This window comes from Leptodactylus fuscus, chromosome 1 (genome assembly GCF_031893055.1).
Source record: "Leptodactylus fuscus isolate aLepFus1 chromosome 1, aLepFus1.hap2, whole genome shotgun sequence".
NCBI classification, from domain to species: domain Eukaryota; kingdom Metazoa; phylum Chordata; class Amphibia; order Anura; family Leptodactylidae; genus Leptodactylus; species Leptodactylus fuscus.
Window position 1 is genome coordinate 197936698 of NC_134265.1, and position 22656 is coordinate 197959353.

The window sequence follows — 22656 nt, forward strand, 5'->3', positions numbered from 1 at the left end:
GCAGCCCCTTCTACCGAAGCCACGACCTCCTCAGTGACGTCACCGGCCCGCCTCCTCAGCTGCTGGGAATTGTAGTCCGCGCCTCCGTGATCCCCTGACAGTCTGCCTGATTCGCTATCCAGCACCGCAAGCACTGCCACATCCGGTGACATGTCCTGACAGAACCCACACAGACGAGCAGAACTACCGATCCCAGCGTGCTGTGCGCGGAGGAGGACCGTAGGCCCCAGGCAGGATATCGGGGAGCAGAGCCGCCATGGCCCGGCCAACATTGCCGGTGCCCAGCTCCCAGAAGGCGCTGCTGTTAGAACTGAAGGGGCTGCAGGAGGAGCCAGTGGAGGGGTTCCGGGTCACCCTGGTGGATGAGGCGGATTTGTACAACTGGGAGGTGGCGATATTCGGCCCCCCCAACACCTTCTATGAAGGGGGGTACTTCAAGGTGAGGAAGGGGGCAGGGGCCAAAAGGAAGGGTAGTGCCCTTCTAATATTAAAGAGTTAAAGGGGAGGGGGCGGCATAGACGGGCTGCTTGTGCAGAATAGACAATGGAGTACCAGTGACGTCACAACATCTGGCTATCCTGGTGCACTACATGGCTGAAGGATGGGGGCTATGGAGGGTCTCTTACCTATGAGTATAGAAGTGGAAGATACACTGCTAAGAAGCCTTGGGTTTCACTGTAAACCAAAGGTTGAAATCCAGATGTTGTGATTCTTGTATCCCTCACATCTGTAGTTCAGAGACCCCTCCACACACACATTAGGTTGTTAGAGGGAACTTTATGAGGACATTAATCCGCTCTTATCTTTGGCTGAGAAAACCACAGCAAAGTCTGCACTAAAGAAAAAAAGTAAAAAAGAATTCTGTGAGGGAAATTTATTAATTTCCCTTTTTTCTGAATAACATGTAAGAATAGACTTAGACAGGCTATTCTTCTCCTTCCTTTGGATGTCTTCTCCGAGCCACCGTTCGGTAGCAATCCCGGTTTTCTTCGGTATGCAAATGAGTTCTCTCCCAGCACTGGGGGCGTCCCCTGCGCTCAAACAGCACTGTGGGTGTCCCCAATGCTGAGAGAGAAATCTCCAGTGCCGCCTCTCTTCTTCTGGAACGCCCTCTCCCTGTGTCTTCCTCCGTCCTGAGTTTCAGTCTTCTAGGCATGCCCAGTCAGCTCTGCCATAGGGCCTCGGGCAGAGCCAACTGCACATGCCTGAGGCCACAAGAAAATGGCCACTTACAGTAAGCTGTGTAAGCAGCCATTTTCTTGTGGCCGCGGGCATGCGCAGTTGGCTCTGCCCGAGGCCTGATGGCAAAGCCAACTGCGCATGCCATGAGATTCTTGTCTTTAAAATGAATCTGAAATTATCTTCATAGTCCAAACGAGTCCAGAGATATCAGCATTAAAAGTAAAGACGTAGTAGCTACGCCCTCAACTAGAGAAGTGCCACCCTGGGAGGACGTAGAGCTACGTTCTTGGCAAGGAAAGAGTCGTAAAACATAAACAAAAAATGGTATTGCTGTAATTATACTAACCTGCAGAATAGAGTTAACATGTTGTTTGTACCACAAAGTGAAATAGTCTCTTCATCTCCCTAAAAAAAAATTGCACAACTTCCTTTTTTTCATTTGTACCCAACAAATAATTTTCGATTCATTGTGTAGTACAAATATTGAATGGCACTATTAAAGGGATCCTATCATTAAAACTCAGTTTTTTCTGGGGCCCAGGGCAAAGAAAATGGCCGCTTACACAGTATTGTAATCGGCCATTTTCTTGTAACCGACAGGCATGCGCAGTCGGCTGCCCGAGGCCTAGAAGTTTGAAGCCACTGCTGGAAGAAGACCTGTTCCTGAAGAAGATGGAGGCGGCGCTGGAGAGTTCTCTTGCAGAACTCATTTGAATACCGAAGAAAACTGGGATTTACCGCATATACTCGAGTATAAGCCGACCCCCCCCCCCCTAATTTTACCACAAAAAAACAGGGAAAACTGATTGACTCAAGTATAAGCCGAGGGCGGGGAAATACAGCAGCTACTGGAAAATTTCAAAAATTAAAATGGCCGAGTTCTTGGGTGCAGTAAGTGCTGGGAAAGGGGAGGGGGTGTTTTGGTTGTCTGTCTGCCCCTTCCCTGAGCTTGAGGACTGGGTTTTTTACCCCCACTTGGAATTCAGCCTGGCTGAATATAGGGGATCTGCACTGCTCCTATTAACCCCTTCCCGACGGAATAGGAGCTCTGCAGGTACCCTATATTCAGTAGACCGGGTACTTTCAGACACAGGATACCTAATGTGTTTGTGTTTCACAGTCATTTTCTACTTTGAGGGCAGGTTCACACCAGCGCCCAATCTCCGTTATGCAGGTTTCCGTTTCCTGCCCGAGAAACATTCATGGGTTTGAAAAGTGTCCGCCAGTGAGCGTCTTCTGCTCTCTGCAGCAAAACCTTTTTTTGTTGTTTTTTTTTAGCCGGACATGCAGGACTTTGTGTCCGGTAAAAAAAAAAAAAAAAAAAAAACGGTTTCGCCATGGGCAGCAGAAGACGCTCACCGACAGACACTGAATGTCGGTTTCTGTCCTCTGCCGACAGAAAACGGAAACCTGCATAACGGAGATCAGGTGCTGTGAACCCGCCATTATATGTATTCTAGGGAAAGGAGTGATTTAGAACTTTTATTTTTTATTATATTTTTTTAAAAACTTTTTTTTTTTTTTTAACTATTTTTTAGCCCCCCCTGGGGGACTTGAACCTGCAGTCATTTGATTGCAAGTCCCATAGACGGCAATACAAGTGTATTGCCGTCTATGGGAGATTCTCTACATTACTATAGTAATATAGCGATGACAGGCCTGGGAGCCTTCATTAGGCTCCCGGCTGTCGTCGGAACAGGTCGGCTACTGCGAGCTCGCTGCGCAGGAGCCGGCCTGCAACTTCAAAAGTATGGGGCAGGCTGAAGGGAGGAGGACATCTCCGGAGGGCACCTCCGCTGTAACGCTTACAGCGGAGATGCCGAAGCTTATGCCTACAATCGCAGGCATAAGCTTCAGCATCTCTGTTGTAAGCATTACAGCGGAGGTGCCGGTATCTATGGCGACCGCTCTGCAGGGCGGTGCCATTACATTTACAGACCCGGCATCCAGACACTGGGGCGGGTGTCGGGGCCCACAGTATCACCACGCTCCTGCCAGGAGCATGGCGATGCTGTACTTTAAAATCTGCAGAAGTACTTACGGTACTTCTGCTAGCAGGCCAGGAAGCAGACACACGCCGGGTGCGGGCCACGTCACCCGGTGTGTGATGGAGCAGTGGGGGGCGGGATCTGCTATCCTGGCCTGCTACAATAAAATTACCGTAATGACCTGAATATAAGCCGAGGAGCACTTTTTCAGCACATAAACTGTACTTAAAAACTCGGCTTATACTCGAGTATATACGGTATACCGAAAGGAGGTGCAGAGAAAACATCTAGAGGTAGGAGAAGAATAGCCCTTCTTAAGGCTATTCCTACGTGGTAGGCAGAAAAAATTGAGTTTTAATGATAGGATCCCTTTAAAAGATACAACTTGTCTTGCACTGGACAAACGCTCATAAATCTATGTTGACAGAAAGATGGTAAAATAGGCTTTGTCCTTAAAGGGGTTTCCCAAGCTTATAAACTGTTGCTTTGTCAAGTTGATTATGGGTAATCAATTGATGATGTTTGAAGAGGCCATAGCGTTCAAAAGAATACTGTTGCCACTTCACACAAAACAAAGCATGGTGGATGTGCTTGGTATTGTAATTTAGCCCCATTCATTTGAATGGGAGTGAGTCACGAACAGGCCATGTGAACGATGAATGTGACATGACATGTCTGTGAAGCATAAGTGGCACTCTTGAAGCCAAAACGCTGAATGGCAGGGATCCCAGATGTCAGACCCCTGTCAACCATTAATTGTTGACCTGCATCTTCATGGATAGGTTATCAATTGATAAGCCCAGAAAACCCCTTAAGGCTTGGTTCACGCATCAGTATGCCATCCCTCAGTTTGAATTCAGTTTGAGACTAAAAACGGACTGATGCACATACTGATTGTATACTGACACCTTTTTATGCTGATAGCAAATGCTGTCCTTCCCCTAGAGGACAGATAAGGGGATTAAAAGTAGAAAATTGGGACAGATCCCCTTATCTGTTTGCTATCAGCATAAAAAGGTGTCAGTATACAATCAGTATGTGCATCAGTCCGTTTTTAGTCTCAGGCTGAATCCAAACGGACGGATGGCATACTGATGTGTGAACCAAGCATAAGGCTAAAGCCCCACGGGATGGAAACGCAGCGATTTGTCCACAGCGGAAACGCCATGGGAAAAATTGCGGCATTTTACAGTAATGGCAAAGTGGATGGGATTCTAGCGAATCCCATGCCATGTTGTGGTAAAAACAGTGGTGCAGACATGCTGCGATTTCCAAAATCGGCACGGTTTTAGAAATTGTAGCATGTCAATTATACCTACAGAAACGCCTTGGTTTCCCTATCGGTATACAAAGTCCACAGAGGAAAACTCAGCGAACTTTCTGTCTGAAGTGCTGCGGGAAGAACCACAATGCATTGTTGCCGTAGTTTTTCCCACAGTGTTTTATTGCTGCAAGACGTCCCGTGGGGTCTTAGCCTAAAGCTTGAAAAGGAATGGAAAATATAAAGGAATTACTTAGATGTTTCCCGTCTATCACACTACTGACTTTGCCTCAAAAAACTGCAGCAAAATCTGCTAGAACTGGGTCCCTCAGCCTTAAAGGAATAGACCTGTTGTCCGTGTTGTTGTATTTGTGCATTGTCCTAGAGTTCAGACATGTTGTGATGACTTTTTGTGAAGCTGAGTTTACATACTTGCAAAGATTCATGAATATTTGTGCTTAGAAACTTCTTAAAAATCTCCTTTACATAGTCTAGCCTTTAGGGCTAGTTCACACAGGGACATGGAGGAGGATTTTGACAGCGGAATCCATGTCATAATCCCCCTCCATAGAATGATAGTCTATGTAGACTGCTAGTTTTTTTTTTTCTGCTAGCGACATGGCCTTTCTTCAGGGGTTTTCCGCCTGAAGAAAGCAATAGAAGTGAATGGGATGCGGTTTTTACCGCAAACCGCGTCACGTTTTTTTTTACAAAAAAATGCGCGGTAAAAAATTTGACGCGTTTTTTGTGGCCCGTTGTCTTAAAGGATGGGAAAACCGCCTGGAAGCGGTTTTTACAAAAAACACTCCACAAAAAGCGTGCCAAGGTTAAAAAAAAAAAAATGCTTTCTAATTAGGAAGCGTTTTTTTCCGGTGCCAAAATAAGCCACACATTATTTACGTGTGAACTAAGCCTTAAAGGAATTCAGCTGAAATTAAAATCCACACCATGGCCTATAACTTAGGGAGTTTTCTGTGGAAATGGGACTGAAATCCACATGTTGATAATGTATGTGGATATATGCAGATCTCTTTCCATTGTGCCGTCTATTGTTTACTATTCCCATTTAAAGGGAGTGTGCCAGAGCCTTAACAATGAAACTAACTGCAGTCATGAGTAAGGGGGTTAGATACCTTTTATTTAGTTTGAGCGAGGTCCTTATAAAGAGAAAATCCACTTTAATCCAATATACTAAATACCATTAGGCGGACCAGTGCTTGCCAAGTTCTCCACCATTTCTGCCCTGCGCCTTCTCCATCCACTTGATTTACATCCTCACATTTGTGAGTGACATTGGGCTGCAAAGGGCCTGTAAATACAGTGAATGAGGAAAGATCCGGGCAGGGATAGTGGAGAACTGTGTGAGCAATTACAGATTTTGCTGCTGTTTTATTTTATTTTTTAGTAGGAAGGAGAATTTTTTAAGTCCTTCTCTTATAGTTCCCATTCCCTTTGAAGCTACTCTTGCCTTTGGTACACAAAATGCATCAAAATCTGCAACAAAACAAACTACTTATCCAGATATTTGGAACAAATTGAGGTCCACGTGTAGCTGATATAAACTTTCACTCAAATCACTCAAAATATTACCGTATATACTCCAGTGTAAGCCGAATTTTTCAGCACAGTTGTTGTGCTGAAAAAGCCCTCCTCTGCTTATACTGGGGGGGGGGTCTATGACCAGGCAAAATAGTAATGTATAGAATCTCCCATAAAATAGTGAAAAAAAGCTTTAAAAAATATAATAATAAAGTAAATAAAAGTTTTGAATCCCTCCTTTCCCTAGAATACATATATAAGTAGAAAATGACTGTGAAACACATACACATTAGGTATCCCTGTGTCTGAAAGTGCCCGGTCTACTGAATATCTGCAGGTATCTGCAGTGCTCCTGTTCCGTTGGGAAGGGGTTAATAGGAGCACTGCAGATCCCCTATATTCAGCCAGACTGAATTCCAAGTGGGGGAAATAAAAACCCAGTCCTCAAGCTCAGGGAAAGGGCAGACAGACAACCAAAACACTCCCTCCCCTTCCCCAGCATCTACTGCACCCAAAAACTCGGGCCATTTTAATTTTTGAAATTTTCCAGTAGCTGCTGCATTTCCCCCCCTCGGCTTATACTCGAGTCTATAAGTTTTCCCAGTTTTTTGTGGTAAAATTAGGGGCCTCAGCTTATATTCGGGTCGGCCTATACTCGAGTATATCCGGTTATTTAAAATTAGTCTTTGTAAATGTGTTTGTTTTTCTTCTTTCTCTAACCCCCCCCCCCCCCCCCCCCTAATAACTGGTTAGATTGGATCTTTCATGTATAAGTGTCATCTGAGTAATGTGATTGGGAATCTGGTTGGACAGTAAGTCCAGACAAATTTCCCCTCATTGTTATGTTTCTGTCGATAGGATTGTGTCCAGTATCTAGTCACTACATGTTCTTTGATATGCAGCTGTATGCGCACGATGTATTGACTGTTCTTCTGTCTTTCACAGGCTCGTCTAAAGTTCCCTATCGATTATCCATATTCTCCCCCTGCATTTCGATTTCTAACAAAAATGTGGCACCCGAACATCTATGAGGTAAGCATAAGAAGACCTGTCTTGGGTGATTTACACGTATCCAGATAAAAGAGATGGCCTTCATACAATGAACTAGTATATTGCCATCGCTTTGCTTAGAGTTTCAGATGCCAGGCAGTGATGCTAACACTACTTGTCTTTCATTGTGCAGCACATCCACCATAACCAGAATGAAATTGTGTTATACCACATTTGTGTAATGGGAATTGCCTGTTAAAGGGGTTTTCCAACTTCTTATAGATGAGGTTCCCACCATTGGGACCCATATCTTAACAATTGGTTTACAATCTCCAGTTCCACTGGTAATGAAGAGGTAACACTGTATGCATGGCTCACTCCATATATTTTTATGGGAGCTCTGAGTAGAGAATAGACAAGCACACTGACTCTGCTACCACGTTAAGTGAAGGAGACTGTTCACATAATGTTTTTTTATTGTAGGTGAACACACAGCTTCTGATAATATGCTAAAATGTGTTGCTCAGCATTCTCATTGACGTCTGCTGGTAAAACGGATGTCAAAAGTACATACTCTGTTTTACCTTCATGATGTCCTAGTCCATCGCATTTAATGGACAGAAAAGCATGGCATACCATGATTTTTCATTTGTACAAATGAACAACAGACTGAGTCTCTTGAGGATACTCCAGAGTATAAATGATAATAAATCTTTTCAGGACAGTGGCAAAGGTTGTGCAGAAACAATTTTTTTTTTTTTTGTTTAAAAAAAATTGCATGCTTTTGTGTCATGTCCACCACAAAGCTACGTTTTGGCCAAAATAGGCATTCTTTATGTTGGTGCTCTAGACCTCAGCTTTGGCATAAATTAAGTGATATGATTTTAAGTTCTAGTGACATAAGTCTCTATACACATGTGGCGTAAAAATGTGCTACAAAATCCACAGAATAACTCTCACAGATAGTATGGTGTATTTGCTGCAGATTTGTGTTGGGACTTTCGGTGTCTGTGATAAAAATCCACAACACACACCACAGTAGTGAATAGATATCTATTTATTTAGGAGGTTAGTTCCATATACGATAATCTATTTTATTCAGAAGATGAGTTCATTATTTCTGCTATATACTGCTATTTAAAGTAGAACTTCCACAAACAATATTACTCTCTGGCCCATTAGAAAGGTACTTGGAGTAATGCAGGCAATCTTCTTAATGGTGGCTGTGTATGTGAGTTATTTACTCTGTTCTGGGCCACAGCTTTATCATGTGGGAGAGTCTTATTGCTGTTCACATGGAATAGTTGTGGACCATAAAAAATAGATAGATATAGCCATCATTAAAGAGGACCTTTCATCAGATTAGGCACAGGCAGTTCCATATACTGCTGGAAAGCCGACAGTGCGCTGAATTCAGCGCACTGTAGGCTTTCCCGATCTGTGCCCCGGGTGAAGAGCTATCGGTCCCAGTACCGAAGCGCTTTATAGTCAGAAGGGCGTTTCTGACAGTTAGCCAGGGACGTCCTTCTCCACAGCAGCGCCTATCGCGCTGTACAGTGTGAGCGGGGAGGAACGCCTCCCTCCCCTCCTGATAATACTCGTCTATGGACGAGCTGTGTGAGCAGAGGGAGGGGGCGCTCCTCCCTGCTCACACTGTACAGCGCGATAGGCGCTGCTGTGGAGAAGGACGTTCCTGACTGACTGTCAGGAACGCCGTTCTGACTGTAAAGCGCTACGGTACTGGGACCGATAGCTCTTCACCCGGGGCACAGATCGGGAATTCAGCGCACTCTCGGCTTTCCAGCAGTATATGGAACTGCCTGTGCCCAATCTGATGAAAGATCCTCTTTAAGACGATTACCTTTACTATAATTCACATCATGTGCCTTTCTCAAGAAAAGTAGTATAACTTTTTTTGTGGGATTTTTACTGTGTCAACATTATTGTACATGTTTAGTATAGTAGCATTCTTCTGTAATCTAAATACATTGTATTTGTGTCACTATGATGCAAGCTGTTGTTAGAGCGACACTAAGGGCTAGTTCACATGGGAACGGGACGGGATGCCAATGCAGTGCACCAGCATCCAGTGACGGCTTTCCGCTCTGGATTAGGCCCAAATGAATGGGTCTAGTCCGGAGGGTGCTGCCGCGAGGCAGACGCCGGGGCTGAATCAGCCGCGGAATCCGCCTGAAGAGAGGGCAGCTCACATCTTTTTTTCCGCTAGCAGGAACAAACTACTAGTGGAAAAAAGAACGCTAGCATAGCATAGACCTCTATTGTGAGAGGGCGGATTCTGCGTCAAAATCTGCCCCCTCTTGCCCTGTGTGAACTAGTCCTTAACCACTTCAGTACCGGGCCAATTTGTGGTCCAGGACCAGACACATTTTCGTTTTTTTTTGTATGTGCCGTTTTGAGGTCTGTAACATTTTTCTCGTATGTTTCAGTCAACTAATTTTTGCGTCTTTTTTCAGGGACACGTAGGGCTTTATTTTTATGTTATTTTTATTTTCAAATGTGTTTTAATTTTTTTTATATCCAGGAAAATATAAACAAAATAGGAGGAAAATTGTGTCTGGTTTTCAATTTATTATTTTTTTTTAATTTAATAACACAAAGTGTCACTGAAAAACTTTATAATATAGTTTTTCCTCTCCGTTGCGGTAATTTTTATTTTTTATGGTGTCGTCGGGGATGGGGCTATAACCTTTAATAACAGCGTTTTATTAGCGTATTATTTTTTTAAAACTTTTTTATTATAAATATATATATATATATATATATATATATATATATATATATATATATAAATTTTTTTTTTTTTTTTTTTTTTTTTCAGATTGTGTCCCCATAAGGTGATGAGACCTTTGAGGACATCTGATCACTTATTTTTTTGTACTGGAGGCTGATTTCTCCTATAACTGGGGCTGGTACATTTAGCCTCAGTTGCAGGAGAAATCCAGCCTACTGCACGCTGTATACACAGCTTACTGAGCTGATCTGGGGTCCTGTAGGACCCAGCAGCTTTTGCAAGACTCTGCTCCCAGTGGATCACGTGACCGCCGGGTCAGAGGGCGGCTGAATTATGGCAGCGCCCATAGCCGTGTATACAGCGCTCATTGAGTGCTGTATACACAGCGATCAAGAAGGCAGGGGAGGTAATAAATCTTCCCTGTTCTCTCTGGGAGCTCCGGCTGAAGTTACAGCCGGCTCCCATTGAAAGCAGCTGCACGATCTCCGTGCAGCTGCTGTGTTCTGACTGGACGTACCGGTACGTCCTGTCAGAACAAGGCAACCACTTCCCGGATGTATATAGTCTATGGGCGGTCCGGAAGTGGTTAAGGTTCCCTAACAGCAGGTTCAGTGTACAGAGAGCTTTGTGTTATAGGGGTTCTCCAGCCTCTGACTGTCATCTGGAACATTGGTAACCCAATCATTGGGGTACCATTTCCTCATGCAGGAGCTTGGCTGATATAAAACTGACAACGCGCTATATGGCTGCATAGGACACTCAAGCAGGACTTTTTTTTTTTTTTGTATTTTTAGTGAAGTTACCATTATTATAGTGAATTATGACCTGAATGGTATACATTTTCATTCTTCCTTTTGTGTTTCTTACAGAATGGAGATGTATGCATTTCCATCCTGCATCCTCCAGTGGATGACCCACAGAGTGGAGAACTTCCTTCTGAGAGGTGGAATCCAACCCAAAATGTGCGGTAAGTCATTATCTACAAATAGCAGTATGTCAGCTTAAATGAAAATATGTCCTGTGACAGGGCGATTATGACCTAAATCAACATTTAGCAATTAATTGGGCATTTTAACTTGACTATGATTAATGGCATTCGTTTAGGTTACGCCCTTTTACAGCATGAGAAGGTGAAAAGCGCGAGATTAGTCTCTCACCCGGCGGTTTTGTAATGGCTAAATTGTAACTGCCATTATACTATGGGGTCTCTTCAGACCCTAGATCTGTTGTAGAAAACCTATAGCATGCGTACCAGATGTGGTACTCAGAGCCCTCCCTGTGGGCACCCATCTGTGGAACAGGTTATACTCTGTGGGGGCCACTGTGGGGCAGATTGTACTGTGTGGGGGCCCTTCATTATTTATATCACACAGTATCTGTTTTATAGCAGACGTGATATTAGTACAAGATGTAATAACATTGCACAGTCACTATAAAACAGATCCTGTGCAATGTAAATAGTGAACATTAATTGTTCAAAAGTACCAAATGCAGAGACCTCTGCCTTTTAGTAGAAAGTTGTTTTGTATCACTGAAAGCTCTGTAAACTGTATTTTGTGGATCCGCACTATTGCCGTGTTGGTACTTTGCGATAATTTAGTGGGTTTTGGGTTGCAGTTTGGGCACTCGATCTTTAAAAGGTTCACCATCACTGCTCTAGATTATAATTCGCGTAGGCTCAGGGGAGATGAGCAAGCATAAGAAGGGAATAAAAAAATAAGTTGTTCGTTTCTCCAGAGCTCTGGTGAGACTCCCTGCTATCTGGGGTCTTCTGACCAACATTGGAGACCACTGAGGCCAAATAACATGGGTCAATGCAGAGTTATGACACTTGCGTCTATGGCCTCAGCAGTCCCAGATGTCAGTCAGAAGACTTGAAGACAGCAGACAGTTGCACCGGAGCCCAGGAGAGGTGAGTATTCCTTGTATGCTAGACAGCTGTCGTATAAGGCCTGATAAATAAGATTAATGATGTTTAATCACTGATTTGAAATTAGCGACTCTTACATTTCACATTTTGCTTTGTAGAAGAGACAGATAGATGGACCAACTCTCTTTCATAATGACTTGAAACCTTGAAAAATAACTGATAGTTATTGAGAATTTTGTAAGACTTTATGATGAAGTCATAAGGAGGGGAGGGAGTGTTCCCTGGCAGAACCACTAGACACATATGGTTGGCATATAACAATATATTTCTCCTACAGTGGCTCCTGTAGTGGGAATGTGTATACCTACTCTTTATAGTTTCAGAAACCAGAACAATTAGCAAGCATCGTTTAAAAGGGAAAAAAAAATTATTTTTCATTCTACATAGGACAATCCTCCTCAGTGTCATCTCCCTCCTGAATGAGCCAAATACGTTTTCGCCAGCTAATGTGGATGCATCTGTTATGTACCGAAAATGGAAGGAAAGCAAGGGGCGTGATAGAGAGTACACTGATATTATACGGTAAGCTGATGTTTGTGCGTACACTGAGGTAAAGGCATTTCTGTCTTGGGACATGGAGAAATTCCATTTTGCCATAAATATAACTTTTGCCGCTGCTAGAACTAATACACAATAATGGAGGTCTATTAATAATGCATAGGTGTGTTAAAGCGTATTCTTTTTCTGCAATGATTTTCAAGTATCACATAAGAATGGCTCCATTTACTTAAAGAAATCCCCATGGGACATGTTCAGTTGATAGATACTCCATTAAGAATTCTTATGAATATACTCTGGTAAATCTTTACCTTGGTCTATTTAAAGGGGTTTTCCTAAGCCTACATAATATTAAAATTTCTCACAAATTTGGAGATTCATATCCCTATCCTCTCACCAGGTTGCTACCTCAATGTTTACGGATTTATGTGCCCTGATCAATTACACTGCAAATAACATGTTGTAATTGTGGACAGAACTACAGATGAGGATCAAAAGGGTGCCCAATGCTATTAACAACTTTTCAGTTTTGGCACCATTTGTGACTAGTCTCACTACCTCTTTCAGAAAACTAGCAGACAGACACCACACACAGCTGCATAAGATGGCCACATGTGGCAAATACGACTGTATCTGTGTCCTCAGGATGCATATAGAGTTCAGTAGAATGGTGAAGCAGGAAGCCTTTATCCTGTTCCACCATTCAGACTGTCACTAGTACTGTCTGTAGCTTGGCATAGGCTTGCTGCATAGAGTTGTAGATCTGCTTTCTGCAGAAAGCTTCATGGGAATGGGGCTTGATAAGATACCAGAACACAAACTTGCAGTGTGGGACCCTCCTTTTTGGCATAAGCCTATTTAAAACAAACAGCTAAGGGACTGTGGAACTGTGAGAGTGTACATGTATCTTAAGTGTGACTTTAATTAAGTGTTTTTTCTTCATTCACATTGTTTTGCTGTACATATCCCCATAAGGATGAACTCCATTAGTACCAATGCAACTCAGTGTACATCTTGTGCAATATATTCTGTCCTGGAATAGCCGTTTGAGAGGGTATATTGTTGTAAGTTACAAAAAAAGAGACCAATCCCACACTTACAATAAAATACAAAATTTATAAAATCACATAGAAGACAAAAGCTTATACAAACATACAATATAAGGGGAATATTACTGGTAGGGTCAAATAGTAATACTAACTGATTAAAGGCATAGTAAAAAGCTCACTAATAGTAAGTATGTTATTATGCCAAGCAGCACATAAAATGCTAATAGGCACCACACCAGGGTATGACCATAAGTAGCTAACAATCATAAATAGTAAAGCCCCAGGTGAAAGCAAGAGACATGTATATGAACTTATAATACCATACCAATATGAACAGCGCAACGTTCTGTATACGTATTGTATGTGTTACTATTGTAGTGGTTGCAATATTGTCTTCTTAAGGGTATATATTGTTTTGCATCGTGTAAGAAAAATGATCATCTGGAAGCCTAGATTCAGGATCTAACTGAGCAACTATCAACACTGTGGAATTAACAACATGGAGATGTAGAATGGACAGGCACAGAGCTGAGTTACAGTTCAGAAGAGGGAAGAGAGTCAGGGAAACTAGTCCTAACCTGGAACACCTCAATAGGATTGCCAAGTTTGCGTATTAGGGGGACGTTGGCTCATGGATAGCACAGATGCAGTAGGATGCTTCCTGTATCAACCAGGGGAAATGTTTGCTTCAGTAAGAAGGGAAATGGGAGTGTTGGAATGTCGAAACATATGCTGTTAGCGGGAGACTCTATTATTAGGGGTACAGATAGGGCAGTCTCTGACAAAGACTGGGAATACCAAACAGTTTGTCATCATCCAGGTGCTCGAGTGTGGTATACTGTGGGTTGGGCTGACAAATTACTGAGAGGAGCCAATGAAGACTCAGTGGTCATGGTACACTTTGGCACTAATGACAAGTGGAAGGTCCTAAAAATTTATTTTAGGAACTTGGGCAGAAAGCTTAAGGCAAGGACCTCAAAGTTAGAACTTTCAGAAATGCTACCTGTACCACAAGCCACACAGGAGAGGCAGCGGGAGATTAGGGAGGCAAAAAATTGGTTCAAGAGTTGGTTTAGGAAGGAGGGGTTTGGGCTGTTGGAGAACTGGCTCGAGGTCTGTGTTGTCTACAGGTTCTTCAGTAAAGATGGACTGCACCTCAATGGAGAAGGGCGCAGCTGTGCTGGAGGAGGAAATGGCTAAAATGATGTTTTAGGGGTTTTTTGTTTGTGTTTTTTTTCCTGTTCACAGAGACATATGAAGGCTTAATATTTGCAGGAGAAATTGCTCTTCCTAATGGTGCCATTTATTATTCTGTACAATGTACTGGGAAGCTGGAAGAAAATTCTGAATTTGAGAAAAAGTACATTTGTGCGACTTTCTTACAGGCTTCCTTTTTACAGCGTTCACTATGAAGCCAAAATGACATGTTACCTGTATTCTATGATTCAGCAGGGGATACCAAACTTACATAGTTTTTCCATTTTACCCCCTTACCAAAAATCCAAAACTTTACAAAACAAAATTTATTTTCTTTAGTGCTGCCATACATAGTTTGTAGACGGGGGGTTTTCAGACACAGGAATATCTAAGAGCGGGTTCACACCTGCGCCCGGTCTCCGCTTTGTGGGTTTCCGTTTTCTGCCCAAGAAACTTGACAGGAGACAGAAACCCGGCAGTCAGTTTTCAAACCCATTCAAAAGTGTCCACCCGTGAGCGTCTTCTCGTCTCCACGGCAAAACCATTTTTTTTTTTTTAACTGGACCTAAAGTCCTGCATGTTCGACTTTGTATCCGGTTAAAAAAAAACGGTTTCGCTGCGGAGAGACAGAAGACGCTTATGGGCGGACACTTTGCAAATCCAGTCAAGTGAATGGGTTTGAAAACTGCCTGCTGGTTTCCGTCTCCTGTCCAGTTTCTCAGGCAGAAGATGAAAACCTGCAAAACGAAGACCGGGCGCTGATGTGAACCCGCCCTTATGTGTTTCACAGTAATTTATAGTTTTATATCTATTCTAGGGAAAAGTGGGTGATTTGAATTTTTAATACTTTACTTTTTTTATTTATTGCTATACTGTAATTTTTATTCCCCTAGGGGTCTTGAACCTAAGGGGTCTAAGGTATTGCAAAATATAGGCAGTTATACGATAGGCTGCTTAAACACGCCTGTCCTACAAATGCATGCCAGACAAGACTGGGAGACCTCAATAGGCTCCTGGCAGTCATGGCAATGGATCATTGGCCCCGAATCATGTTCCCGATCCTAGGCAAAATTGCAGCTCCCAGGCTCTGCTGGCTTTGAGTGAGGGCCCTAATGTGGGCATTGATCACGGCCATTGGTGCCAGGTCTCTGCGGGGGGCTATAGTGGCAGTTTGGCTCCTCATCGGTCGCCTTATTTAAGTACCCAACATACGCTCTACTATTACAGTGGATTTCAGGAAGGAATTAAACAAGTGACTGTGGGGGAGGGCAAAAATGATATAGAAGACTAGTGTAAATAGTGACTGGGGGATAAACAAGGAAACTTGAGGTGGAGAGGAGGGAGGGGTTATAGCAGTTAATAAAAAAAAAAGGAAATGCAGAATAAGGATAAAATAAAACCACTCTATTGCATGTAAACTAATTCCAGGATACTCAGCAACAAGATTAAAGAATTAGTCATATTTCTCTTACAACATTATTGCTTCTAAGTGAGACATGACTGGGTGACAACTGTGACTGGGCTGAAAGTATACAGGAGTACAGTCTATTCAGAAGCGACCAGATAAATAAGAGAAGGAGTGGTGTTTATGAATAAAATCCTGTCCAAAGCCAGGGCCTCATATTGCGAATACACAGCGTTTTGGTCGCGACGTGAACACCGCAGCAACTGTAAAGGTTGTGTATTTCAGCAAGTGGATGAGATTCTGGCTAATACATTACAGAAAAATATATGATGTGGGAATGCTGGAATTTCAAAAACTATTGGGTTTTACTTAAGGAAATGCTGGTTTGTTTTGGTATAATAGAAGCAGAAAGTCTGCAGAAGAAAACTTTCTGTGAAAAAGAACTGCAAAAAAACACAATGCATTTCTGCCACAATCCCCCCCCCCCTCCTCCCTCTTCCCCAGCTGTGGCTTGCTGCTTGGGGTTTTAGCCTCAAATCCATGCTGAGATGACATTTCTGAGGAAAATGAACATTTAGCTTTCTGGCATAAATGTTGAAAGAACACAAAAGTAGAAAAGTTGCAACTTGCAACATTTTTTTTGCCTTGTATGGTTTTCTGATGTACAAGGCATTATAAATATGCCCCAATTAACTAGCCCAACTAGAGAAGGAACCAACGTAAAAGGGGGCATTTCTAGACCTGATTTTAACCAACAGATCTGATAGAATAGCAAAAGTGGAAGTTGAGGGTCACCTGGGTAATGGTGACAACAACAAAATACATTTTCAAGGATCCTTTAACAAGACTGCCTCCCACCACCCCTTAGACCAGGGGCAGGGAACCTTTGGCTCTCCAGCTGCTGTGAAACTACAACTCCCAGCATGCTCCATTCACTTCCATGGGAGTTCCCAGAACAGCAGAGCCAGTATGCATGCTGGGAGTTGTAGTTTTGCAACAGCTGGAGAGCCGTACGTTCCCTACCCCTGCCTTAGACCCTTCCCCAGGATGAGATTACTGGTTTCAGTATCCAGAAATAGCATCATTTATCCTGTGTGGTAAGTGCTGTAAAAAAATAAATAGATAAATGTTATATCGCATTGCGCAAATTAGTGTCCCCCTCACTTCCCCACAAAAATAAAAAGGTGATCAAAAACTCATACATAAAAAAACAGGGGTTACGTCGGAGTCATTACGCATACGAGACGCCCTATAACCCAATCAGCAGATGCTGACTTCAGGCAGAAGTACTGAAGAAGTGGAGCGCAGGGAAGGTGAGTAACAATATTTTTTTTATGTATCATCACCTCCCCGGGGCTCCGCTTATTATACTCTGGCATCTGAAAAGACACCACATTATAATAATAGCTAGTGAATGTCAAAATTTAGAATATTATTAAAGTTGGATTATTACACTATGTGGAGGGGGCACTAAGGGACATAATGCTGTGTATAGGGAGGCTATGGGTCGTAATACTGTATGCAGGGGCCACTATGGGACATAATACCTTGTTCAGGGGCCGCTATGGGACATTATTCTGTATAAAGGTGTGTATTTTGCATCCAGATACATAATGTGTTTCCACCATAAGGCTGCTGCCATACAGTGCTCCTGGACACATACATTTACCACTAATGGGGCTGCACATGGACTTTCATTGCTGCTAATGGAAAAGTACGGCGGAGTCCCAGGACATATCAGTAAGCACATGTGTCCTGAAGCATCTTCTGGCAGCATTTCTGTGTGGTATATGACTTTGGTTTAGGGGTCGTCAGACTTACAATTATTGACCATCACTCCGAGAACCTCATTTGTGATTTTCTTTTTTTTTTTTTATTTAAATTGGCACGCTGAACAAAAAAGGTTACCTACCCCTGCTGTATGGGAATAAATGTAGTCTGAACAAAAGAAACACAATGTGGTTAAATAAAACGGGGAGGCACAATAAATGACAAGTAATTGTTTAAAGAGGACCTTTCACCACTTTTGGGCACATGCAGTGTTATATACTGCCAGAAAGCCGACAGTGCGCTGAGTTCAGCGCACTGTCGGCTTTCCCGAAATGTGCCCGGTGTAAAGAGCTTACGGTGCCGGTACCGTAGTGCTCTATGGTCAGAAGGGCGTTTCTGACCATTAGCCAGAGACGTCCTTCTGCCTCGTGGCGCCAATCGCGCTGTACTGTGGAGCGGGGAGGAACTCCCCCCTCCCGCTCCTGATAATGCTCGTCTATGGACGAGTACTGCGAGCAGAGGGAGGGGGCGTTCCTCCCCGCTCCACAGTACACCGCGATTGGCGCCGCGAGGCAGAAGGACATCTCTGGCTAATGGTCACAAACGCCCTTCTGACCATAGAGCACTACGGTACCGGCACCGTAAGCTCTTTACACCGGGCACAGATCGGGAAAGCCGACGGGAAAGTCGGCTTTCTGGCAGTATATAACACTGCATGTGCCCAAAAGTGGTGAAAGGTCCTCTTTAAAATATTAAAACAGGAGGGAAGTGACAAAGGGTTAAATTACAAGGATAAAAACAAGATTGTAACCCCGCACTATGAAAAAACCTCCAACCCCCCCCTCCGTGCGTCACTGGGTCCACAAGGTTGAAGACGTCAGAGTCATGGAGGATCTCGCCTCTTCTCTCCATGATGCCCATTCGGCCTATGTGGATGCTTGGACGCCTTGGCTTCTTTTCCAGGGCTCTCAGGCATACAGAGATTTGGCCGACTGAGGTTCTTTGGCGAGCGGTGGCTTGTTTGGGGCACCCCCCCCCCCCCCATTTTTTTTTCTTTTCCTCCTCCCCCTACCCTCTTCCTTCACCTTTCCTTCTCCTCTCCCTTTTCTCCCTCCTGCATATTGGATATAACTGTTGTGTTATGCCTCACTTTGTTGTCTTTTATGACGTTTTGCGTCTACTTGTTACGTTCTGGGTGTCATGATCCAGGTTCCCTGGTCCGGTGCTGCTCCTGTATTGTATTTGTGTTTATTTATAAAGAATTTATAAAAAAAAAAAAAAAAAAAAAAAAGGATGAAAACAAGATGTATAAAATGTGTGTGGGAAGCAACGGGGGGCCATGGAGGAACAATTATACTGTGAATGGAGGGGGGGGACAGATGGAACTGTAAGATATAATACCAATATATAGCAGATTACTGAATGATGTAAACCGAGCCATCTTGCACTACTGTCTTTTAATTCACCTGTTTTAATTCATAGCAAGCAAGTTCTCACTACGAAGGCTGATGCAGAAAATGATGGAGTCAAGGTTCCTACCACACTAGCTGAGTATTGTGTGAAAACCAAAGTTCCAGCTCCAGATGAGGGATCTGATTTGTTCTACGATGACTACTATGAAGATGATGACTTGGAAGAAGAGGGTGACAGCTGCTATGAAGATCAGGATGATTCAGGCAATGAAGAATCCTGACACTGCCTGTGCTTGCCTCCTTCCCTATCTTCTCCGCATCAATAAAATAGACAATGATGAATTTTCACTCTTTTTCTTTGACCATATTACCACCTGGCACATGTGGTACTGGAGAAATAGAGGAGAGGTTTGAGGCTTTGCCCTACTGGAATGCCAAGGATGGTCCCTGAGCTGCAGTAGAGGATGGCTTAATGCTTGCAGTAAAAGCTTGTGCCACAGGATGGCAGTAGAGTGCTTTGCAAGTCCTGCTGCTATACTAACTCCACACCCTTTACCTCTGCTATTTCAGGCTGCAGTGCAGGGCTGAAATTAGGCTAGGAGGGTCGGTGCGAGAATAATTTTTATTTGGTTGCTTTTTTTGTTTTGGGGTATAGGTGGAGGGTGAAGAGGGATGCTTTGGTTGTGAAGATTTTCTCTTATTGTCTGACACTGTATTTAGCGTATGGTCGGGTGGTTTAGCTGACAGCATTATTGTATGGTTTTGACTTTTCTCTGGGTGGGGTTTTCTGCTATTTTCTGGTTTGTTTCAAAAGAATTTAATAAATAACGAGAAAATGACTTGTCTGATTTATATATTATTTAATTAATTTAATTAATCTGGAAGTCAGTGGAGTTAATACTTTGTGTGTGTGTATGTGTAAATATATATATATATTTATTATTATATTTTTTATTTTTTTTTATTGACCTATCCTTTTTGCAGAATGTTTTAATTGCCACGTGGAAACTTTTTGTCTTGAAGTGAATGTCATAAATTTTGATTATGGTTAAAGGTTTACCCTGGAAAAGTACTTACACGAAATTCAGGTCTTAAAATACTTTGCTAAGCAAACAGTATAAAACAGGCTAGTAAGCGATAACAAATCAGATATAGATATCACTGCCTTATAAACATTTTACCTCCTGGAGTAACATTATAAATGGCACCAAAAGCCAAGCCTACACTACTGAGAGATTTTGACAATACTAGGGAAAATTTACCATTGAAAATGCCTCAGAATTCTTGGGGTTACTAGAATGTGGAGGTATGGTTTTGAGAACTGACACTGCCCCAAGATTATTTTTTTTCTACAGTGACTTGCAAAAGTATTCATACCCCTTGAATGTTTTCACATTTTGTCATGTTACAACCACAAACTTATATTTTATTGAGATTTTTAGTGATAGAATAACACAAAGTAGCAAATAATTGTGAAGTGGAATGAAAATGATACATGATTTTCAAAATTTTAATCAAACAATCTGAAAATTTTCAGCCCCCAAAACTCTAATACCCCTAAATAAAATCTAGTGCAATCAATTGTCTTCATTGGTCACTGTTCAATCCATTATCCAAAAATACATCATGTATTCTACAACTGCAAACCTACCAAGACATGGCCATCCACCTAAACTGGCAGATCGAGCGAGGAGAGCGTTGGTCAGAGAAGCAGCCAAGAAGGCCCATGGTCACTCTAGAGGAGCTGCAGAAATCCACAGCTCAGGTAGGAGAATCTGTCCACAGGACAACTGTAAATCGTGCAGCGGGCCAGAACTCATAGAAAACCAATATGGCTAACTAAAACGGTAAGGAGTGCAATGAGGGACAAAAAGGAAGCATTTAAAGTGCTAAAACAAGAAACTAGCGACAGCATTAAAAAAATTATAAGGAGAAAAATAAATTTTGCAAAAGACAAATAAAGGAGGCAAAGATTGTGACTGAGAGAAAAATTGCCAAGGAAAGTAAATGTAATCCAAAATTATTCTTCAATTACATAAATATTAAGAGAATAAAAACTGACAATGTGGGCACTCTCAAAAATAATCTGGGTGTAATGGTGGAGGAGGATGAGGAAAAAGCACAAGTATTAAATGCCTTCTTCTCTACAGTGTTTACACAAGAAAATCCATTGGCCAACAACATGATTAGGGGTAATGTTACCTCTCAATTAAATGTCACCTGCTTAACCCAGGAAGAAGTGCAGCGTCGCCTGCAAAACACTAAAATAGAGAAATCACCCAGTCCAGATGGAATACACCCCCGAGTTCTGAGGGAATTAAGCATGGTCATAGATAGACCCTTGAATCTAATATTTAAGGATTCAGTAATGACTGGGTCTGTTCCACTGGATTGGCGAATAGCAAATGTGGGGCCAATTTTCAAAAAGGGGTGTAAGAATGAGCCTGGAAACTATAAGCCAGTAAGTTTAACTTCTGTGGTGGGAAAGATATTTGAGGGCTTTCTAAGAGATGCTATCCTGGAGTATCTCAATGTAAATAATCTTATAACACCAAATCAGCATGGGTTTATGAGGAATTGGTCCTGTCAGACTAATCTGATCAGCTTCTATGAGGAGGTCAGTTCAAGACTGGACATGGGTAATGCAGTAGATGTGGTGTATCTGGACATGGGTAATGCAGTAGACGTGGTGTATCTGGACATGGGTAATGCAGTAGACGTTGTGTATCTGGACATGGGTAATGCAGTAGACGTGGTGTATCTGGACATGGGTAATGCAATAGACGTTGTGTATCTGGACATGGGTAATGCAGTAGACGTGGTGTATCTGGACATGGGTAATGCAGTAAACGTGGTGTATCTGGACATGGGTAATGCAGTAGACGTGGTGTATCTGGACATGGGTAATGCAGTAGACGTGGTGTATCTGGACATGGGTAATGCAGTAGACGTGGTGTATCTGGACATAGGTAATGTTAGGAGTATTTAGGTTCTTTACTTTCTATTTTTCTTACCTGGGGAGTTTTTGGCTGCGCAGTGTCTGGGGTGGCATCCTGGCGCTGCGGGGTTGTCCTGTCGTGGGTATTGGTGCACACCTTCTGACTTGCACGTGCGCACTGCTGGTAGGCAGCTTTATTTCCTGGTTGATTAGTCTGTCCTCCCATTTGCACCTGGGAGGAGTGGTCTCTACTCTGTATTTAAACCCATGCCTCCCATGGTTCTGTGCTGAGTGTCGCTTTTACAGAGCTAGGCCTTAGCAGGAGGAGTAGGTGGTTATCTGGGATGGAGGAAGTTCTGTGGTTGATTTTTGGGAGGCTTGGGTGAACGAGTTGGTTTGTGTGTTTTCCCTTCTGTGTTCACCAATCCTCCCTCTGTGTATAATTGACTGTGTGAGTGAATTGCCTTATCCTTTGATTTCTACTCAGTTTCCCTGTGTTTGTTTCCTAGTGTAAGGTTCCTTCCCATATTGGTTTGGGGGAATCCTTTCCCACATTTTTCCTGTGTGCTGCTTGTGTTGTTAGTCAGCGCACACCCTTGTCAGTCCCTGTCAGTAGCAGCTTCACTTGTTCGTTAGGGGTGACCCCTTTAGTCTCCAGTCCCTAGAGTTCTTATAGGGCATTCCTTCTCCCACTTCCCTCTAGGCCTACGGAATCAGTGAGAGAGGAGCTGTTGGGGTCAGGCTT

The 22656-nt window shown here is 42.9% G+C and overlaps 1 protein-coding gene across 1 annotated transcript; it reads left to right on the forward strand.

The window, feature by feature from the left end:
* The first annotated feature begins 13 nt into the window (after positions 1–13).
* On the forward strand, positions 14–19812 carry CDC34 (cell division cycle 34, ubiquitin conjugating enzyme). The gene is made up of 5 exons (XM_075281781.1): positions 14–439; positions 6916–7002; positions 10582–10679; positions 12030–12164; positions 19044–19812. Exons 1-5 carry the CDS (start codon positions 257–259, stop codon positions 19252–19254), a joined length of 714 nt encoding a protein of 237 aa, XP_075137882.1. The 5' UTR covers positions 14–256; the 3' UTR covers positions 19255–19812.
* The last annotated feature ends 2844 nt before the right edge of the window (positions 19813–22656 follow it).